At 41.5% G+C, this 20,987-nt stretch overlaps 1 protein-coding gene across 7 annotated transcripts in view; it reads right to left on the bottom strand.

Moving 5' to 3' along the window:
- Positions 1-20,987, bottom strand: part of NPAS3 (neuronal PAS domain protein 3) — an 874,684-nt gene that overhangs the window by 618,680 nt on the left and 235,017 nt on the right. For 6 of the 7 annotated variants that reach the window (XM_059723041.1, XM_059723043.1, XM_059723045.1 and 3 more), the window contains 2 exons: positions 6,173-6,417; positions 6,012-6,062 (listed from right to left, as the gene is read on the bottom strand). In XM_059723041.1, coding sequence (XP_059579024.1) covers positions 6,012-6,062; positions 6,173-6,417 — 296 coding nt within the window. The remainder of the gene's footprint in view (positions 1-6,011; positions 6,063-6,172; positions 6,418-20,987) is intronic. The other variant, XM_059723042.1, reaches the window with a different exon arrangement.

Below are 20,987 nucleotides of genomic sequence, written 5' to 3'. Positions count from 1 at the left end.
GGGGACTGGACTCGATGAGGTCCCTTGCAGTCCTTTGATTCTATGATTCTGTGTAAACATGGTGCAAAGTCAATATACATTACCTTTATACTTATACGTTCATCCATTTACATGTTACCATTCTAAAGTGGCCTTAATTTAAACCAACCTTGAGGCCTCTAAATGAATAACAAAATCATCAGTGTGCTAGGTACATTCAAGTTACAAGCACTATCAATTTTCCATTTTAATAATAAAAAATTAACAAGAAAACTACATGGAGTAATATAGGAAGAGTTTTTCCCTTTTAGAAAAACACTGCAGAAATAGCCGCATGATGGGTTTTATATTTTCAGTTTAGTATTCCTTATTAGTGGACAGTGGGAAACTGAGTTCCAGATTTTAGGTATCTGAGAGAAAGGTAATTCTTAACCCCTTAATCCAATAAATATGTTACTTGAATAGGGCTGAGAAATGTAAGTGGTAAAGTAGGGAGAAGCCTTTGCTGTCTTTGTTTTTGCTATTCACCAAACAAAGTAATTTAGGTTCTAAACTATTAGCTTATTGTATTTCTAGATCCATATATTTATTTTAATATACAACAAAAATTATAGAGAAAATCTTCCAGAAAAAGAGACTTAAAAAAGGAAACAGTTTATCTATTAAAAGCAAAACCTTAGGTTTATCTAATATAAAACATGGTAAGAAAAGAGTATTTGAACTAAACGTAAGTAATCCCTGCTGACATTTTGGATAACAATTACCATTTCTTCAGTTTATTAGGTTTGATTTCTCTTTCAGGGATTTCAGAAAGAAGTCAGAGGTATACTGGATTTATTTTGCTCAACCAAAGTTCCATAATTTGATAAGATAAATTAATTTTCAACTCTTTTATATATATTGTCAATGCTGGGAGGGACTTACTTCTTTAAACATCACCAGCCTGATTTGAAGAAAACAAACATTCTTCCCTTCAAAAGCGCTTGAAAAATAAAGGATAAGGCTGATCTCTATGCCAACCTATCAAAATATAATTTTATTAGAATTAAATACTACCATAGGATACCCCATCTCCACATTATGGACCCAATCCTGCAACAATATGCATATAGCCTGAACTTTACTATCACCTTATTGAAATCAACAACATTTGTATTCATATAGAAACTATTGATATCGCAATTTAAAAGGAAAGAAAGGAATGCCTTTTCACTATTTTTTCCTAAAGTTAGAAAAAAAAATCTTTTATGTTCTCACTGGATTATTATCTTGATTTTCTCAAGACTACAGAAAATAAGAAATTAAGCTATAAGTGACAATTTTTTCAGATAACATACTGCTCATTAAGTTACTACCATCTAAAAATTGTTTATTTAAAGGTCCATTTCACCTCCTTACTGGAACAGTTCATTCGCCTACTGCCTTATCCAATAGTACCAGACAACTCACATTTATACAAACAAAAATATCTCAAAATGTAAATATTCTTTGCAAAACCTTGCAACCAAATCCCTCACAATATGAGATCCCAGATAATCCTTTAATTAGTTTTGTTCATAAAAAGAAAGACATGTCAAAACTTGTGTTACATATTCCAGCTCCTATGTGTCATGTTATTCAAAAGGAAATTGTACTCATGGCCCTTAAACAAACACTTGAATCTCCAAAGATAAAAACCAACACCCAGCCTGGCTGGAGTCTGATTTATATCTAATGAATAATTTGATGTCATCATGGCAATTGTCCGGTGCTAGGGATAATAAAATGAACAGGTTTTTTTATTACAGTTTATGAATATCACATGCAAATGAATAGAACAAAACCAGAAAGTGCTTTTTAAAAATAATCAGAAAGGGCAAGTGGCAGGAACACTGCTGAAGCAGAAGAGTTAACATCCATCATTTATTTGGCTGTGGCAAGCCACAGAATAGTATTGATATGCCAAAGATTGCCAAAAAAGCAAATTATCAACAAAGCGTAGATCAACAAAGTGTATCCACATGCCCCAAAAGGCTGCAGTTCCTGATGCTTTCTTAAAAAAACCAACCAAACAAAAGACAAGAAAAATTTCCTGATAAAAACAAATATGCTTGCTGGAGGAAAATGGGAAAAATTTTCACAGTCTTTAACATTTCGGGGAAATACCGGCCAAAATCATGAAGTAACTTTTCAGGCAACTATCTGGGAATGTGGTCTTTTAGCAGAAATAAAAACGTAATTTAAGCAGTACTTTTCAAGGATATGAAGTAAAGTGTTATAATTTCATGTTACAAGAGAACTATGACGTCTGTTGTTGTTTTGGTTGCCAGAATTCACAAAATTTTAAGCAGAGCCGCAGATAAGATTCCAGTTATTGAGTGAACATTAACTACATATTATGGAATAACTCCTGCCACTGGATTGAAACTGTTAGAGTACGTATTTGTAATAGCAAGGGATTTGCTAACAGTTCTGTTGCTTTACTCACAGACACACCCATTGAACCCATTGAACTTCTTAAGTCAAATAAAGACAGTATTATTTTTCTTCATATAATTATGTATTAAATATATATACTATGTATGATATGCTAAAAATTTTGTTTATTCTTTGATTTCCAAAGACTCTGGGAAAAAAATTGTTTTGCTTGATACAGTAAAAGCTCTGTTATCTGGCATCCATGGGGAATGGTGGGGTGCCAGTTAATCAAATATGCCAGTTACCTGAGAGTTATACTTATCTCCAGCTCGGCCAGTAAACTAGGGTTTTCACTCCCTGGCGTCAGTGTGCCAGGGGACAGGGAGGGCGGCCCTGCGCAGGCTGCTTTCCCCTGGGCTGTGGTCCATGAGGAAGAAGCGGGACTTGGCTCACCACAGCAAAACCAGAAGCGTCACGGTGAGACTTCTGGTTTTGTTTTTGCCACATTGATCAGCAGGTGGACCATAAGATGAATGATGCCAGTTAATGGAGCATTCTGGATGGTAAAGTGCCGGATAACACAGCTTTTACTGTACACTTCTTTTGCATTACTGTCCATCCTAATCATGTCCTGATATTTTAAAAAATTGATCTTTAAACTCAACTACTGCAAGGTGTCAGAGTATTGCTTACAATGGCTAATATTCCCCAAGTAACATGGTCTTAGACAACATGCTAAAAAATTGACAGAAGTCTACTATATTAGAGAGAAAACATACCCAGTTTTAGTAAATGTCAAATCAGTGGCTATTGCTTTTAAGATTAATAAAAGATATAATGGTTTCTAGATAGCCTCTAAATAAAGATTACTGTGAATGGAAAAATGATTTAGCAATAGTTCCCACAATGAGATTTCTTTAAAGGTTACAATCATCAGTTATTTAGCTGAAACACTGCTGAGAATGCCTGGTCATTTCTTGAATAATGCATAGTGTTCATTGTAGATTTGATGTGTATTATAACAATACAGCTATTTCTAAAATAATGGAGAAAACTATCTGTTACTTTCCAATTGTTTAAGATATCATTTCCATGAAGTAATTGACTCAAGAAATATTATGGAGAGTCACCTAAGTCTTCATTCTGCAAGCACAACTTGGAATAATCTCTACTTAATAGGCATAAGAAAACAAACTCATCAGCCTTTATAGACTTTTAAAGAAAAGCTGCGATGAATACAGGGCAGAGTAAAGGACCTTTCTGAAATACTAAATTAAAATGATTAAGTTGTTGTACAGTACTCGGGGACAAATTTAAAACTAAGCTTTGAAATTTAATTATTAACATGAACAGGCCATCACATGGGGGGGGGGGGGAACCGCAGTCACATACACAGTATAAGTACTTTTCATACAATTTTCCAAACGCCTTTAGGTCTATTCAGGAGATTGCTTGGGGATGCACAAAGTATAATGTCTAGCTTTTTATTGTAGGATTATGAACTGCACTGCATATGATGCTTCAGGCTATTTATGTGAGCTTGTTTATCCATATGAACTTTTTCAAGGGCAGCAAAAAAGACCTTAATAAATGAAAATGAATTTCTTTTGATATAATTTCATGAATGTTTGATCAGAATGCGTAACAGGTTTATGTTCATGTTCAAGGGGAACTAGTGAAGTAATAAAATATACATGCACTGTTCAGTGAAACCTGCTTATAGTGAATTCATATATAATGATACATTATTTGCAAGTACAGTGCCTAAGAATTATTTAAATCCAGTTCAATGTTTAAAACACAATACCCATTAGTATAATGAATTTCTGAAAAGGGAAAGGGAAATGGAAAAGGAAAAGGAAAAAGTAAAGAGAAAAAAGGAAATGGACTTTGCTTGCAACATGACTTCCTCATTAGAGAGTTAGAGCACTGAATATCTCAAATGGTAGTCTCAGTTCCTCCAGTTGGGTGGAAGAATTGCATTAGTTTAACTAGGTGGAGAAATAGCATTAAATATTCTACTTTCTGTAGGCAGAAATGTGTGAACATAAGCCAGAACATACACATTTAAATACAATCCAGTCCAAGAGTGAGGTTTCATTGTCATTAAAAATCCCCACCTTGTCATTCAGAATTTCTATATTAAGAAAAGAAACACCAGCATTCAAATATTCCACAACAGGAATGAAAAAGGAGAAATACATGCTCTAGATACACTGGAAACTTACACAAGATTCTTAAAGCATGACTAGTGACCTAAAGAAATCAGATATTCTGCACCACAGGACAGCCTGTAACAACACGATACAGGAATGCATATGTATTAATTTTAATAGATAGATCACAGATCCCACAGTGAAAAGTGGAAAATAATCCACTTCATTTACATCCATATCATAAAAATACTACTGAACTAACAGCTATCTGACTGCATGAGACTACATATGCTCTCATGATGAAAAGAAAGAAAAATGCCCACATACTTTTACATAGCAAGCAGAATGATAACAACTATGCTACATTCTTATGCACTGAGTGATATAATTTGCACTCCTTCAAGAAAAATGAAAACATGCAGCACTATACAATGGTTTAAATGTAAATATACGTACAGGCACAAAAACATGAAAAGCTGCTAGACCAATAGTCCAAGTTCATTGTTTTAGGTTCTACATATCTACTTTCAATGAGGTAAAATTACATTTCTTTCTTCTAACCAGAACAGCAAATGAAAGCTGCCCAAATAGCCAATACCAAACCCAACTGCGTAGTCAGGGCTATCTGGGCTGATGTACAAAGCCAGAGATTGCAATCTCTCTCTCCAAGACATCCATTTTTGATGCCTCTTACTATATAAAGCCTTATCTAGTCTAATTCAAACCACTGCTGCAAGAATAAAACTTAGAGCAGTTAAAGGGGGTGTGTGGAGGGGGAAGGCTTATATGCCACATTGCTCAGTTCAGAACTCAGTCTAGAATGCAAGAAAAATGATCCAAAAAAAAGTCCTGCAAAATTCTGTTCTGCCAAAAAGCAGATCCCTGCATTGATTTTCCCCCCGGTAATTCTAACTTCTGTTAATGCAAAACAGTGTTCTAATTAATTTTAGAAGAAAAGGAGACCCTATTTCTCCATGTGATAAAACAGCAGGATTTATACATTATAATAAAAATGTCAGACTTCCCATTTGAATGCATACATTTGACCCTTGGTCCACTTTGGCTAACTTTCTAATTCTACTAGGTCAGATGTCAGATAAATTGTGAGGGAAAAAGTTAAATTTAGGTCTTGAGTCTTAGCTGACAATTTAAGTTAATTGAATTTAATGTAAACATAAATTTAGCCAGTAATGTCTGACCACAGAATTTACATAGTGAACTTATAGTAAATACTCTCAAAGCAAGAAAAGTTACCATATTTCACCCCAAATCATTGCAAATACCACATAAAATACAATAATACAAAATATAGCAAATACAAAAAATAATTTATGCTTTTTCTATTCACTTTACAGTGAATACAACATTCACTTTAAAACTAATGCTTTAATCTCAATTTCCCAGAAATCATAATGCTATAATAGTTAAACTGACAGGTTTGTTGTTAAATGAAACATAAATAGAAGAGGTTTGTTTCACCTTCACACGGTGTCTTTCTCATGCAGACCTCAGATTTCCACAATTGTATCCCTTTAAAGGATTTGATATGCAGGAAAAGAAGAAAGGATGATGGTAAAAATTTCATTTTAGAGCTTACGCAGACTGAGACATTCATATTATACAAAACGCTAACTCCATACCTTTTACTGACGTGTTGGGTGGAGGTCCTTCCATTCTCAAGTTCCATGGAGGATCCCCTTGATTAGCAAAGTCCCTCATTTTTAGATAGCTAATTGTAAGTCGGATGATGGATGCCTTGTCAAGTTGGCTTGTAATGGCTGCAGGCAGAGGCAACAATTTTGCCAACTCGTAGAACTCAAAATTCTCCTTTCCCCGGCGAGAGCGAGCAGCATCTCGGGACTTTTCCTTTCTCAAGGCTTGTAAACTGAAACAAAAAAAAAACAACACAAAGCAGAACATTTATCAGTATTAGTGTTCTGTCACAGTTGGCCAATTCACGCTCCTATTGCTGGCTTCCTATACAAATTACCTCATTTTCCAAATGCTCGTGTGTGCAGATATATGAGTACTTTGATGGTAATGTGTTCTCTGAATATTTGAACTCTAACTACGGTATTTTCTTTTTCAGAAGCAGCTAACAAATTAAATAGCTGTTTTTAACTCAGAAAGCTATTCCCTTCTTGGTCCCTGTCCTTTACAGTCACAAATTCATAGGACAATTGGGTTGGTCAGTGCCAGGGACTACATATATCTCAAATCACAGCCCACCTTTGTATCAGACTATGGAAAAGGTTGTGAATCTGTTTTAAGAAACTGTTTTACTCACAAGAGAGAGGACCAGTCCCTTTAGTCAGCTGGGAAGAAGCTAATGACTATTCACATTCTTCTCCTGCTGCAGCATGATCTGGACTCCTAACAAACAGGTCCCAGGGAGAGGTCTTAAAGTAGGCAGCTAGCCTTTATCCTTGGAAAATCTGAAGTGGTGTTTTTTGTTGAACATATGTTGCTATCTTAACTAACCACTGTATTCTCTTCTTGCTCAGGAAAACCAAATCACATTCAGATTTCTATCTCTTCCAGAATACCACAATTTGAGGGAAGCTTGCTCTCTACAGGTGGTACAGCTTTCTGGCTGTTTGGGTTGGGATGCTAGGGATGGAGGGAATCTTGAATTGTGCGATTCAGTAGATAGCTGGGACCGAGAGGCTCCATGGCATAGGTTGCCTGAGACAGATGTCTCAGTGGTGACTCTAATCAACTACAGGGAAGTGAAGCAAGCTTGATAAGTTCAGCTAGGGAAAGCTGTACAGTGTTTACATAGGCAGACAGACTTGTTTTGATGTTTCTGTCTGCCAATTGGTACAAACTACTGAGGTCAAGAAGTTACAGCTATCCTTTGCTGCAAAGTTTATTCTTGTTTTTTCAAGAATACGGCTACAGCATCATTCACTAATCCTTGATTTTTGACAGGGTGGGAATTCAGACATTCAATGAGGGTACAGTGCACCAATACCTCTCTCAAGTTGCTATTATACTCTCCAGAATCTCAGCTTCCATTAAAGAAAGACTTAAGGACCTGATCCACAATGGGACTTAAGTAGAATTTAGACACTGAAGTCCAAAGGTACAATCCTGAAACCCCCTACTTAGTTGTTTCCTAATCCTACTACAGAAGTATCAACCTCAGCTGGCCCCATGAACTAGATGAGGGTTGCAGGGCTGGTCCACAAACTGGATCGGGCACACAGACTGGCCCCATGTACTACATGCACTGTGTGCCCTAGACCACCCTGTACACCACATGCAGCACCCACTAGCTCCAGCTCCACAGACTGAATGCAAGGCCAGTCCACAGCACACCCTAGATGCAGTGTCCACCCCAGCCCAGCCCTGGGTGCTGCACAGGGCCAGTCTGTTGGCCTGATTCAGATCAGCTCCAGGCCTAGTGCACAGGACCAATGCAGCATGTGCATACCCTGTAACCCAGACCAGCCCTGCATGCTGCATACTGTACACATCCCTGACTGCCCTGTGTGCTGTATGCAGGGCACACAACATGTCCATCCCTCTGTGGGGAATGCAGTGCATGCCAGACTGGCTGTAAATGCCAGATGCAGCCCACAGGGCACAGGGCCAGCACATGCTGCATACAGCACATGGGGCTGGCCCAAGACCCATGAGCAGCGCTGTGGGCTGGATGATAGGGCTCCACAGGCCAGATATGGCTGATGGACTATATCTTTGATATCCCTGCTACACTATATTACTGTAATATTTCTTTGGTATCCAATGTTCTGCTTCTCTATATTTTGAGATGTGCCTAAGTCCTGAAAGGGCTGAGCAGTTTGGTTCCTATCTTGTTCAGGTCTGTTAGAGATTGAGAAACTAGGTATTATCTTCCTGAGAGACACTGACTTAGTAGGCATATCTTGATAACAAATACCATACACAATTTCTTAGTGGTGGCCATTTGTGTTTAAACAAGAACTGAAGATGATGTTGCTCCCCACTTTTGTAGTAGTTAGGTTATGCAGGATGTGAGGGACTTGGGTACAATTCCCATCTCTGCCCAAGGCAATTCAGATATTTCTCACCTATGTCGAAACTGCCTTAACTATTTACTTATAAATATTTTAGGACAATGGTAAGGGATTCGCCATCCCTATTTCTGAAGCTGTTTCACTTTTCAGGAAAGAATTCAATAATCATTATGAGACCCTTCAAGTTATTATGAGACTATTCAAGAGAGACCAAAAGAGCACGTTTGACTGTGACTTACTGAATAGTAGGCCTGTGCGAATAGGGAAGTAGTCAATTTGGATTCAGCCAGTTCAGAGGACAGTGATGGGATTCAGAGATTCAGATCCCTGTCCTGAATCGATACAGCTGAATCAGCTTTGGAAGGATTCCGCATCGATTCGGACAGATTCGGTGATTCAGATCAGCCAGGGTGAGGCAGGCATAGCTGGGCAGCTCCTTTGGCTGTGCCTGCCTCTCCCTGGGCAGGGAGAGCCACAGGAGAAGCCCCCATGGCTGCCCTGCCTGGACCCATCCCCAGTCCAGCCCCAGCCACCCGGCACTTTAAAAAAAAGCCCCACATACATGGGCTGCATGAGTGGCGATCAGGGGCCTCAGGGCACTTGTGGCAGAGCCCCCGCGCACAGCGCAGTGGAGGCAGTGGGGATACCCCCGTCCTCCGCCTGGCAGCTGCCCCATGGTGGAGGTGCAGCATGGCTCAGCAGGGTGCTGTGCACAGTCTGGGAGCTGGGGTCACTGGGGCTGAGTGCTGCTGGGATCCAGCTGACAGCTGGAGCCACCCCAGCTCCCAGACAGCGTGCAGCACCCTGCCGAACCCCACTGCACCCGTGCCATGGGGCAGCTGCCGCTCAGGTGCCAAGCGGGGAGGCGACCCCCACTGCCCCCCACTGCATTAGGGGGGTGCTGCCAATGGTTCAACCACCGCTTCTGCAACCAGTGAGTGCAGGGCTTTTAAGTGCCAGGAGGATGGGCCGGGTTGGGGATAGGGCCGGACAGGGCAGCCATGGGGATTTTTCCTGCAGTTCCTCCAGCTGTGCCTGCCTCTGCCCCAGTGAAGGGTGTCACAAGGACTCTGCCCTGCCACCATTTGCCAGCTGATGCCGGTGATGCAGGATGTGGGCACGGCAGCATTGGAAGCGGGGGCTATGCCCTGCTGCCACATGCCCCCTTCTGCCTGAAGCAAGCCACGCTCGCATCTTGCTCTGGCTGGGCAAGCGGCAGCAGGGCAGAGCCCCTGCTCCCAGCACTGCCATGCCTGCATCCCACGCCCCCTCTCCCCAACTAACATGCCCCCTGCCCCGGCCAGGCAGCTTGTTCCAGCCCCAGCCCAAATCCCTCCCTCCCCACGCCCTTTCCTCCCCCAACACACTTACCAGCTGGAGGCAGCTGTCAGCTGCCTGTTTAGTCTATGGCTGAATCTCAGAATCTTTTCCAAATCAATTCAGATGCTCTGAATTGATTCAAGCTTTAACTTGGTCTCCCAATTCGATTTGGATTTGGAGATTCGGTTCCCAAATTGGGCCGAATCTCCTCCAAATTGAATCAGCTACTGGAGCTTCACACAGCCCTAGTGAATAGGGAGTTCAGCTGGAAAAAGGAAATCTTGAGTTCCAGCCTATGTTATGAAGACTGTTTATACATTTTACTGATTATAGCTTCTCCAATGACCAACTAATTGTAAAATGGATAAACAGCTTTTAGAACTAGAATCTACCAGGCACATTTTTTCCAGGTGGATATATGAATGCTCAGAAGCAACTCTTGAATTTCTCTCCTGTGAGAGATCAACAATAAGTACTTCACCAAGATGGTATACCAAAAGTTCGTACGTAAATATGGAATTCAATGTGAACTACATTCCATACTGAATTACAAAGTGGAGTCCAACATGGACTGGAGCACAATGCAAACTAAGTGATCTCTGGTGAATTGCGCATTAAATTCCAATTTGCTTCCCCACCATGGGAATGGCTAAAGCAATTGATGCTGTTGTTGTGGCTCTTGTGGGCTGGGTCTTTGAACAAGGACATATTAATTTCTTAACTAAGGTATAACAGTGATCTACACATCTCCTAATCTCATAAGCAAGTCTCTGTATGGTAATATGTCCTCCCTCCCATATCTCCCCATATGTTACAAATAGTATACTGAATCTTCTGAAAGTCTTTTCTTACTAAATTTAATTGCTATGAGGAAGGGCATTTTGACTGACAGCAAAAAACCATGGCACCAGAATCTCATAAAGAATGCTTATTAGCATGAGACTTAGATCCCATGAAGCTTGTGTTTCCTAGCAGAACAAAAAAAATCATGAAGATACGAAGAAGCCAGAACTACTCAAAAACTACTTTGTTCAGTCTTCACAAAAAATTAAGCTGCAACCAGATACCTAATAAAGACTATATGCATAAAAAAGGAGTCAAGCAGAGGATGAGATTAAAAAAGAGACAGTTGGAGAGCTTTTGATGGGTCTAAATTAATTCAAGTTAGCAAGGTCTGATGAACTTCATTGCAAGGTACTGAAGGACCGGGTAGAGGAGATTTTGGAGCCCTTGACAAGGCAAGGACTTTCCTGAAGTTATGGGAGAAGTGAGGTTCCAGAAGACTGAAAAAAGGCCAATGCAAGGCCCCTCTGTAAAAAAATAAAATAAAATAAAAAAAAAAGATAAAAAGGTAAAAAGGAGTATCTGAGGAACTACAGACCAGTTAGCCTCACCTCAATACCCAAGAAGTTACTGGACCATATCCTCAGGAAGTCCATTTGCAACCATCTGGAAGAGAAAAGGCCAATTACAAGCACCCAGCACAGACTTACTAAGAACAAATCGTGTCAAACAAACTTGATCTCCTTCTTTGACATAGGAACTATTGGATGAGGGGAAAGCAGAGGATATAGTGCATCTGGACTTCAGCAAGGCTTTGCACATGACTGTCTCATAAACAAATTGGAGAAATGTGGGCTGGACAAAACCAGTGTAAACATGGATACACAACTGGCTCAATATCCACAAAGCAAAGGGTAATTATAGATGGATCCAAGTCAGAATAGCAGGAAGTTTTGAGTGGAGTCCCATAGGGGTCAGTCTGAGGACTAGTGCTATTCAATGCTTTGTTATTTGTCTGGATACTGGCACAGAAAATATGAGCAAGTTTGCAGACAACATAAAACTGTAAGGATTGCAAACATGTTGGAGGACAGAAGTACAATTCAAAAGAATCTTGACCGACTGGAAAGCTCAGTCAGAGGTAAGTGGGTGACGTTCAATGCTCACAAATTCAAAGTACTACACCTCAGGTAGAATAATCAAAATACAAATACAAAATGGGTGACACCTGGCTGGATGGCACTATGGAGAACGATCTGGGAGTCTTGGTGGATCACATGCTCAGTATGAGCCTGTAGTGTGATGTAGGTGAACAAAAGCAAAATGTGGTTTGGGGATGCATCAACAGAAGCACTGGGTGAAAGATGCAGGAAATGATAATGCTTCTCTACTTGGCACTGGTTAGGCCTCATATAGAGTACTACATGCAGTTTTGGGGTCCACATTTTAAAAATGACATGGAGAAACTAGAGATAGTCGAGAGGCAGGCAACAAAAATAATAAAAGGCTTGAAAGGCAAGTTATACAAAGAGAGGTTGAAGGAAATTGACATGTTCAGCTTGCAGAAAAGATGCTTGAGACATAATAGTAGTCTTCAAATACATAGAAGGAAAACACCTTTTCTCTCTTGTTGCTTTGGACTGGATATCAAGAAAAAACTTCTTCCCTGTTAGAGCACTGAGGCAATGGAATCTCCATCATTGGAGGTGTTAAAGAGGAGGTCAGACAAGCATTGGTAAGGGATGATCTAGGCATAGCTAGGCCTATATTCTGTTATGGGTAGTTCTTGTGCTTCTGGGCTTTGCTGGTCGCTGCATGGGACTGAGAGGGAAATGTTTTCCATCCTGTTGCTCTGCGTGTCAGCGTTTTTTTTAACCTTTCCTCAGAAGCTGCAGCCAAGGTTGGGGATTCTTACTGAGGTGTGCCAGTACTTCTGCTGGGACTTGAACTCAAAGATTCCTGGCTAGACGGTCTTACCCTTCTGCTCAGGATCAGTCTGATTGCTATTCTTGGAGTCAGGCAGGAATTTTGCTCCATGATCAGACTGGTATTGACTGTGGGGGGTTCTGCATTCCTCCACAGCAGGGGGCAAACCTCTTTCTGGGATCTTCTCAGAGTACTTTTAACAGTCTTTCAGCACCAGGATGTTGGCTGCTGTAGTCTCCCTTTACCTGTGGCAGATTAGGTTGTTATGTCTTGTGTTGTGTTAGAATTGACTGTGTAGTTTTGCTAAGAGGTCAGACAATGGATTTGTATGGGATGGTCTGGATAAGGATATTCCAGTTTAAGGCACTGGGTTGGATTAAATGACTTCTCAAGATCCCTTCCAGCCCTACTTCTATATGATATTTACCATGTACTTAATACAACTGGACACTGCAGAAGTACAAAGTTGGTCTGTCTTTAATGTAATTGTGATGAGCAGAAATTACTGAGGCTTAAGTAGCGATTCTAGTTCTCAATGAAGAGAGTCCTTCACCAGTGATGCAGATAGTAAACTGTTTCCATATTTGTTTGTAGATTTTTAGGATAGAATCTCCCACCTAGATTACAAGAGGGTGGCTTGAATCCCCTGAAGAAAAAGTCCATCTTTGCCAGTCAGGATGTCATCTTCCATGCTGTGGTAGAATGCCTCTGGGATGGGACACCAAATCTTCCTAAGCTATTGAAAAAGAAGATCTTGGGCTACAAGCAAAAAATACAACTGCCCCTTTTCATTTAGGCTAGGGGCAGAAGTTACACATAAACCGATTTAAGTGTTCAGAAACTCGTTTAAACCTGTAACAGAATAGAAGCTCAGTGCATTTAAACAAATTTCATGACTTAACTGATTCGGGTCGAACCAGTTTATGAAACTTCTGTCCCAGACCCCTTCCTGGTTCAAGTTAAATCACAGTCCACCAACATCCCAGCATGCTTTCCAGCCCTGGGCTGGGCTGGGCTGTGCTGTCTGCTCCAGAGGGCAGGCTGGCCCCGCCCCTCTGCTCCCTAGTTGGAGCAGTGATTGCTGGCTGACAAGGGGGTGAGAGGTGGGGGTGGTAAACCCTGCTAGGGATGCAGCCCAGTCTACAGGGGCAGGGCTGCCCGCTCCCCTCCATCCCAGGTGGGGTCTGGGGCCAGAAAAGGGGGTTAAACACCCCTTTCCTCACTCAAACTTATTGCTGGCTGAAACTGTGGACTACAAATCCCAGAGGCACCTGGAAGCAGGAAGAGGAAATGATAAGCAACCCTGAAGAGTCCTGCTGCTTTAAGTCTGACTGCGAATCCCAGAGACCTTGGGGGCAGCAGAATGAGGAAGTGAACACACAGGCAGAGAGTCACGCTCTAGTGCCCCCCAGCTTCTGACCTGAGCCACTGCAGGCATGTGGTTGCATTTCCTGAACCAAAATTAAATGTCTGTTCACTTCTGTTTCATTTTAATCTGTGCAGTTTAGACTAACTTCCAAAGACTGAATCAATTCAGCATCATGCTTTTTGCCTGTCTGTACTGGGCCTTACAAAACACTGCTGCTGAAACCATATTTGAAGTTTGCTAAAACAGTAATAAATCCTAGTCCGGTAACCATTTGCCAATAGCAGGCAAATGACAGCTACTGCCTCTGGGACTCTATTCTCAGGTAAAAGAAGCCTGTTTTGGAAATTAGAATGAGCAGGCAGAAAGGCTCCCTTCTGGTTTGAACAAGAGAATTATGCTAGATGTAGCAAGCAAACAGAGATTATAGTGGCTTTCATCTATTATAGTGCCAAATTAGTTTTGTCTCCAGAGATTCTCCCAGCTGAATCAGGTGTGAGACCAGAAGATCTTAGACAGGAGAACCTCTTACAAACTACTGCTGTGACCATTGTTCTTGAACTGCTTTCTAATGTATGGTATTTGCTCATACTCTGACACTCTTAGAGAGTATTGAGCAAACATATAGTCCTCCATCACCAAGGCCCTGGATCTTTTTTTCTTCATGGGGCAAGGAATTGAGCATTGTATTTTTTTTATTATAAGCCACAGGACAACAGTGATAGGATATAGTAGTTTGATAATTAGCTATTTGAAGGCCTGAGTAATTTCAATAGTGAACCATGACTTAGGCACAAATGGAATGAAGTTCTTATTGGGATCTGAATACCTCAGGAGTCTGTGTTTGCCAGTATCAAATCATCAAGCCAAAAGTTGTATAGAGAAAAGGTATTAGGACTTTTTGTGTCTTTGGCAATCCCTTATAGTTAAGGATGATTGTCTCCCATGATTTTCTTATCTGTGGGACTGAAGATGACTGATGAGGCAGATCCAGGATCAACAGACTCTGTTACAACCTGGGCACATGTTTCCATGCGGGGTGGGTGGCTCTGGATTCTTGATTCAGTCTGTGATATGTTGTGTCTGCCACTCCCACTTTTCCATCTCTTTATGTCATTGTAAGGTTTCAAAGTACTAAAATCCTTGTAGCAGACTCTTCCTCCATTTGGGGTGGTCTTGGGCTACAGACTCCCACAAGCTGATGTCAATGTTGCATTTTTTCACGTTGGCCTTGAGGACATCCTTGAAGCATTCTGTCTACCCTCCTCTTGAGCATACACCTTGACTGAGCTGGGGGAATAAAACTTGTTTTGGGAATCTAGAGTCATACATCCAGATGACATGGCCAGCCCAGTGAAGTTGATGTTAGATAATTGTTGCCTCAGTGCTCATGGTGTTCCCTTATGAGACAACGCTGATGTTGGTGCATCTATCCTCCAACTGGATTTGAAGGATCTTCTGCAGATAGCATTGATGGTACTTCTCAAATAACTTGAATTGTCTCCTGTATGTTGTCCAAGACTTGTTGATATTTTGGTATCATCAACAAAGCTAATGGAACTTTACCCGGTGGCACCAGTTCTATCTTCATTGACACTTTTGTAGTGACAGTGACAAGCAAGCAGTAGTTGGTAAGAGATTGGCTTGAGAGCCTGGTAAGACAGCAATTTTAAGCCTATAAGAGATGTAAGCTCTCAAGTCAGAGCTGCAAAATGCATGTTGAGTCTTGTGATAAAGGCTGTTCTTGGTATCCCAAAACTGAGTACCTCCAACAGGTCTCCATCCTGATGAGGTATCAGACTCAAGGGACTGAGAAGACAATGAGTCTGGAATGTAAATCATCTCTCCTCTCTAGTGTGGGCAGTGAATGTTTAGCAAGCCATACTAAATAGGTCTTGGAGAGGCATAGAAGGCACCAAATAGAGGCATCAGTCTCCAGACTAAAGACACAACTCTCCTTTTGGAACACTTAAAGAACTTAGGACAAAAGGGGGGCATATAAGCAGTGGAAACAGGAAGGGATTACTAAAGAGGAGTATACCTCCTCAGCTCAAAGTTGTAGGGAGGCAGTTAGAAAGGCCAAAGCTACTATGGAGATGAGGATGGCATCCCAAGTTAAGGATAACAAAAAATTGTTTTTCAGATATATAGGCAGTAAAAGAAAGGCCCAGGGAGGAATAGGACTGCTACCGAATGGGCAAAAGTAATTGGTGACAGACAGGGGGGACAACGCTGAACTCCTCAATGAGTTCTTTGCCTCCATGTTCCTAAACGAGGGGCAAGATAAGTCTCACAATGGGATTGTAGAGAGACAACAGCAGGGTGCCAGACTACCAAGCGTTGACCCTGAGATACTGCAGAGTCACTTGGAAGAACTGGATGCATTTAAGTCAGCAGGCCCGGATAAGCTCCATTTGACAGTACTGAAGGCACTGGCTGAAGTCATTGCACAGCCACTGGCAAGAATATTTGAACACTCGTGGCACACAGGCCAGGTCCTGGAGGACTGGAAAAGGGCCAATGTGGTCTCTATTTTCAAGAAGGGGAGGAAGGAGGATCCAGGCAACTATAGGCCAGTCAGTCTCACCTCCATCCTTGGCAAAGTCTTTGAAAAGATTATTAAGGCTCACATATGTGAGAGCCCAGCAGGAAAAATTATGCTGAGGGGAAACCAGCACGGGTTCGTAGCAGGTAGATCATGCCTGACTAATCTAGTCCCTTTTTACTACCAGGGTACAAAACACCTGGATGCAGGAGTAGGGGTTGACATCATCTGCTTAGACTTCAGGAAGGTCTTCGATATGGTATCCCACCCCACACTGGTGAACAAGTTAAGAGGCTGTGACTTGGATGATTACACAGTCCGGTGGGTGGCAGATTGGATAGAGGGTCGAACCCAGAGAGTGGTAGTGGATGGGTCAGTGTCCACCTGGAAGGGTGTGGGCAATGGGGTTCCACAGGGCTTGGTCCTTGGACCGATACTCTTCAACGTCTGCATCAGTGACTTGGACGAGGGAGTGAAGTGTACACTGTCCAAGTTTGCGGATGATACAAAACTGTGGGGAGAAGTGGACACACCGGAGGGCAGGGAACAATTACAGGCAGACCTGGACAGGTTGGACAAATGGGCAGAAAACAATAGAATGCAGTTTAACAAGGAGAAATGCAAAGTGCTGCACCTAGGGAGGAAAAATGTCCAGCACACCTACTGCCTAGGAAATGACCTGCTTGGTAGCATGGAAGCAGAAAGGGATCTTGGAGTCCTAGTGGACTCCAAGATGAATATGAGTCGTCAGTGTGATTAAGTCATCAGAAAAGCTAACTGCACTTTATCACGCATCAGCAGGTGCATGACAAATAGAACCAAGGAGGTGATACTGCCCCTCTATCGGGCACTGGTCAGACTGCAGTTGCAATACTGCGTGCAGTTTTGGGCACCACACTTCAAGAGGGATGTGGAGAACCTGGATAGGGTCCAGAGAAGGGCCACTCGTATTTTTAAGGGCTTGCAGGCCAAGCCCTATGAGGAGAGACTAGGGCACCTGGACCTCTTCAGCCTCCGCAAGAGAAGGTTGAGAGGCGACCTTGTGGCTGCCTATAAGTTCATCATGGGGGCACAGAAGGGAATTGGTGAGGTTTTATTCACCAAGGCGCCCCTGGTTACAAGAAATAATGGCCACAAGCTAGCAGAGAGCAGATTTAGACTAGACATTAGGAAGAACTTCTTCACAGTTCGAGTGGCCAAGGTCTGGAATGGGCTCCCAAGGGAGGTGGTGCTCTCCCCTACCCTGAGGGTCTTCAAGAAGAGGTTAGATAGGCATCTAGCTGGGGTCATCTAAACCCAGCACTCTTTCCTGCCTATGCAGGGGGTCGGACTCGACAATCTGTTGAGGTCCCTTCCAACCCTAACATCTATGAATCTACCCTGGGGGTCTTCAAGAAGAGGTTAGATGGGCATCTGGCTGGGGTCATCTGAACCCAGCACTCTTTCCTGCCTATGCAGGGGGTCGGACTCGATGATCTATTGAGGCCCCTTCCGACCCTAACATCTATGAAATGTAAAGAACAAGGAGTCCTCGTACAGGTGAATCAAGGCTCCCTGGACAAGGACAAACTATACATGCTGAATGTTTCTGTACTATTTTATGCTAAGAAAAGATTTACCCTGAAGATGCAAGGACCTCTAGATTTTCTTCTATGATGCATGAACTTCCATTCTTGCTCTGTGGGGAAACTGAAATGGTTGGGAAGACACCATTCAAAATAGAGAATAGGATGATGACATCATCCACATGTGAAATCCACATTACGCCATCCAGCTGTTCAAAGAAGTTCCACACCTGGATGTTAGAGGTGCCATATACCATACATGGCAGCACTCAGAAGCTTCTTTAAGAAGTTTACAGCTGCTAGCAGTAAATGGTTCTGAGAAATATGCTTAGATGAAAACAAATCACCATTTTGTTTAGAAAGGCCAAGCTTATTTAGACAGAAATTTCTAAATCATATAAAATCTTCCTTTTCTTCTGTGACCTTTATATTTAGACTGAGGGATAAGGAATCTAGTTTTACAGGTGGAAGGGTGTAATAAATACTACTGATTACATTTTTAAAAACTATGTATAAACATTTCTAAAGTAAATGTTCTATAAATTGTGGCAGACGCAGAAGACACAACAGTGTTTGTGGTATAAACTGGCACTCATTTCAGATGATATGCATAATTTATTCATAGCTTTATCACTCTTGTTGTTATTTCAACTTTTTGCCAGTATAACCTTAATCCCACCATGTATTTTATGTAGGCTACCTTTGACAACTGTAGTTGTGTTCATGTACATACATAAACATGCACACACCTGATAGAGACTTGTCACTTTATAACTTGCATTGTTACAGAGTGCTTCATTGGTCCTGATCTATATTAACAAGAGTAAGAATTATTTAGATATTTACATTTGACTCAGTTTGGACAATCTACAAAGTAAATTTCACTGTGCTTAGTGGTCCAAGTCTGTTTCAAGCACAAAGGTTTAGAACAGCAGTCTATTTTTATTTTGGAAAATACAATATTAGAAACATTTTGTTTCTTATATTTTTAATTCAGACATAAATTTTAAACTATGTTGTCCCTTTAAAGCCAACCCTCAACACAATTCAAGAATCACCTTAATAATATTCTTTTGAAATGTCAGTTTTCCCATTTCTGACCCAACATAATTACAAAGGCACTACATCCAATAGTGTTTTAAAGTGACAGCACTATATTTGTAATAAATAGTGATTGGTTTGGAGGGCTAGAGCAATAAAATAAGGCTTGAGGGATAGAAAGGTTGCTGAGACTATGAATGGCTGAAGCAAATGGCAAGCATAGTTTTGCATTAGTCTACTGCCCATTTCCATTCACTAGCAGCAAAGAATACAGCAAACTCTTACAAAGTGTTACAGTTATTTTTTGTAATTTTACTGAAATCTTCCATGTTGTCACAAGAAGCCCTGCAAGCTCATTAGGATCCCAGAGTCCAGCTCTTTTATTTTCTCACAGAAGTGTGCAATGACAAGGCAAATTCATATCTACTCCAATTCAGCTGCTGTATGCTACCAATGAATTTCTGAAGCTCTCACATCCAACAGAAGCAGACCCAGATACAGGACAATGATAATATTTAACAACACCCAATTAATGCCTATGACAATTGTTTATAGTTATATTTTGATCATTATATAATCAGTAAAATGTGTTTCATTCATCCAACGATCTCAAAGTGCACTATACACATGCCTCAGTATATTCACCTTGTTAAATGGTTGGTTTCACCAAGATAGGTGGCAGGTATCCCCAACCAGACTATTCTTTATCATCAAGGTTGGTGCTCTCTTTTGGGAAGGTGTGAGTTTGAATCCGCCCCCTGCTCAGTAGTATAACAACATGGCTAGGTGCTTGGAGTAGCTACCATACTCAGGGCAACTTCTGACTGCCATTATACCATGTGATCACAACTGCAATCATGAAGCTGCAGGAGCATTCATTTTTTCTGTCCCTGCCAAATCAGCATCCAGGACGGCACCCTAGGTTACACCACTGCCCCTGGCTGAAGAGGACCTAAAACCTACATCTCCCATTTCCTAAGCAGGTGCTCTATACATCAGGCTGTGGTGCAAAAGGTGTGCACTGGTACAAACAGCACCCTGCCTGCCTTCTCCCTATTTAAGAGGTGCTGTGCTTTATACTGAAGGTAATTCTGTTGTGACTTAAGTGTCCTCGTTCAGGCAGGCACCATCCCTCTGGTGAAGTCTGGATTGCAGCATGACAGTCATCTTCCTTGAAGCCCTGAGTTGGACATTTCAGCTCTGAGAAGGAGAGGTACACATGCATTTGCCTAGTATTTCCCATTGGTTTTTTCTGCAGAAGCCACCCTGCTGAGTACCTAGATTATTTGCATTGCCTTTGACAGGCACCTAGGTCTCCCCATTCACTAAGAAGAAAGCCAAGTACCTAACCCTTTTGATATACATCACTCTCGCAGGCCAAGGTAACTATATTTTAGCATTGCAGCACTTAAGTGGAGATGCCTACAAAGGTCACTTTGGATGTCGCCCTGAGTTTTTTCATTACTCCCTCATTTAGCTGCATTTCTAAGGAGATAAAATGAAGGCCTGCATTCAGGGTGGCCAACCATAATAAAGGTGAGAATTCAAGATGACTCGCATCAAACACTGTGTAGAAAATCTGTCCCGTAGTGTCTAGGTGGGACACAACAATCTGCTGTCTATGACCTAACAAATGCCCTGTGCCCCTACACCTCACCTTGATTTATTAATGATCTCTCATAGATTAAACAAACAAGAAAGACTGAGAATGGAACAGTCCTGGTAGAGGTGATAACTCCTCATACCGTTTATGCCACCATGATTGTCAAAGTTATTTTTTGTCCACTGACTTCTGACAGGCTGAGTTCAGTGCAGCTTGATACCCTATTAGTGCAGCAATTAGCGTAAAAAAAACCCCCAACCTATTCTACACAAAAGCATGAAAGAACCAGGGACCAGGTTTAACAA

Source organism: Alligator mississippiensis, chromosome 2 (assembly GCF_030867095.1).
Source record: "Alligator mississippiensis isolate rAllMis1 chromosome 2, rAllMis1, whole genome shotgun sequence".
NCBI classification, from domain to species: domain Eukaryota; kingdom Metazoa; phylum Chordata; order Crocodylia; family Alligatoridae; genus Alligator; species Alligator mississippiensis.
This window is presented reverse-complemented; position numbering and strand designations above follow the sequence as displayed.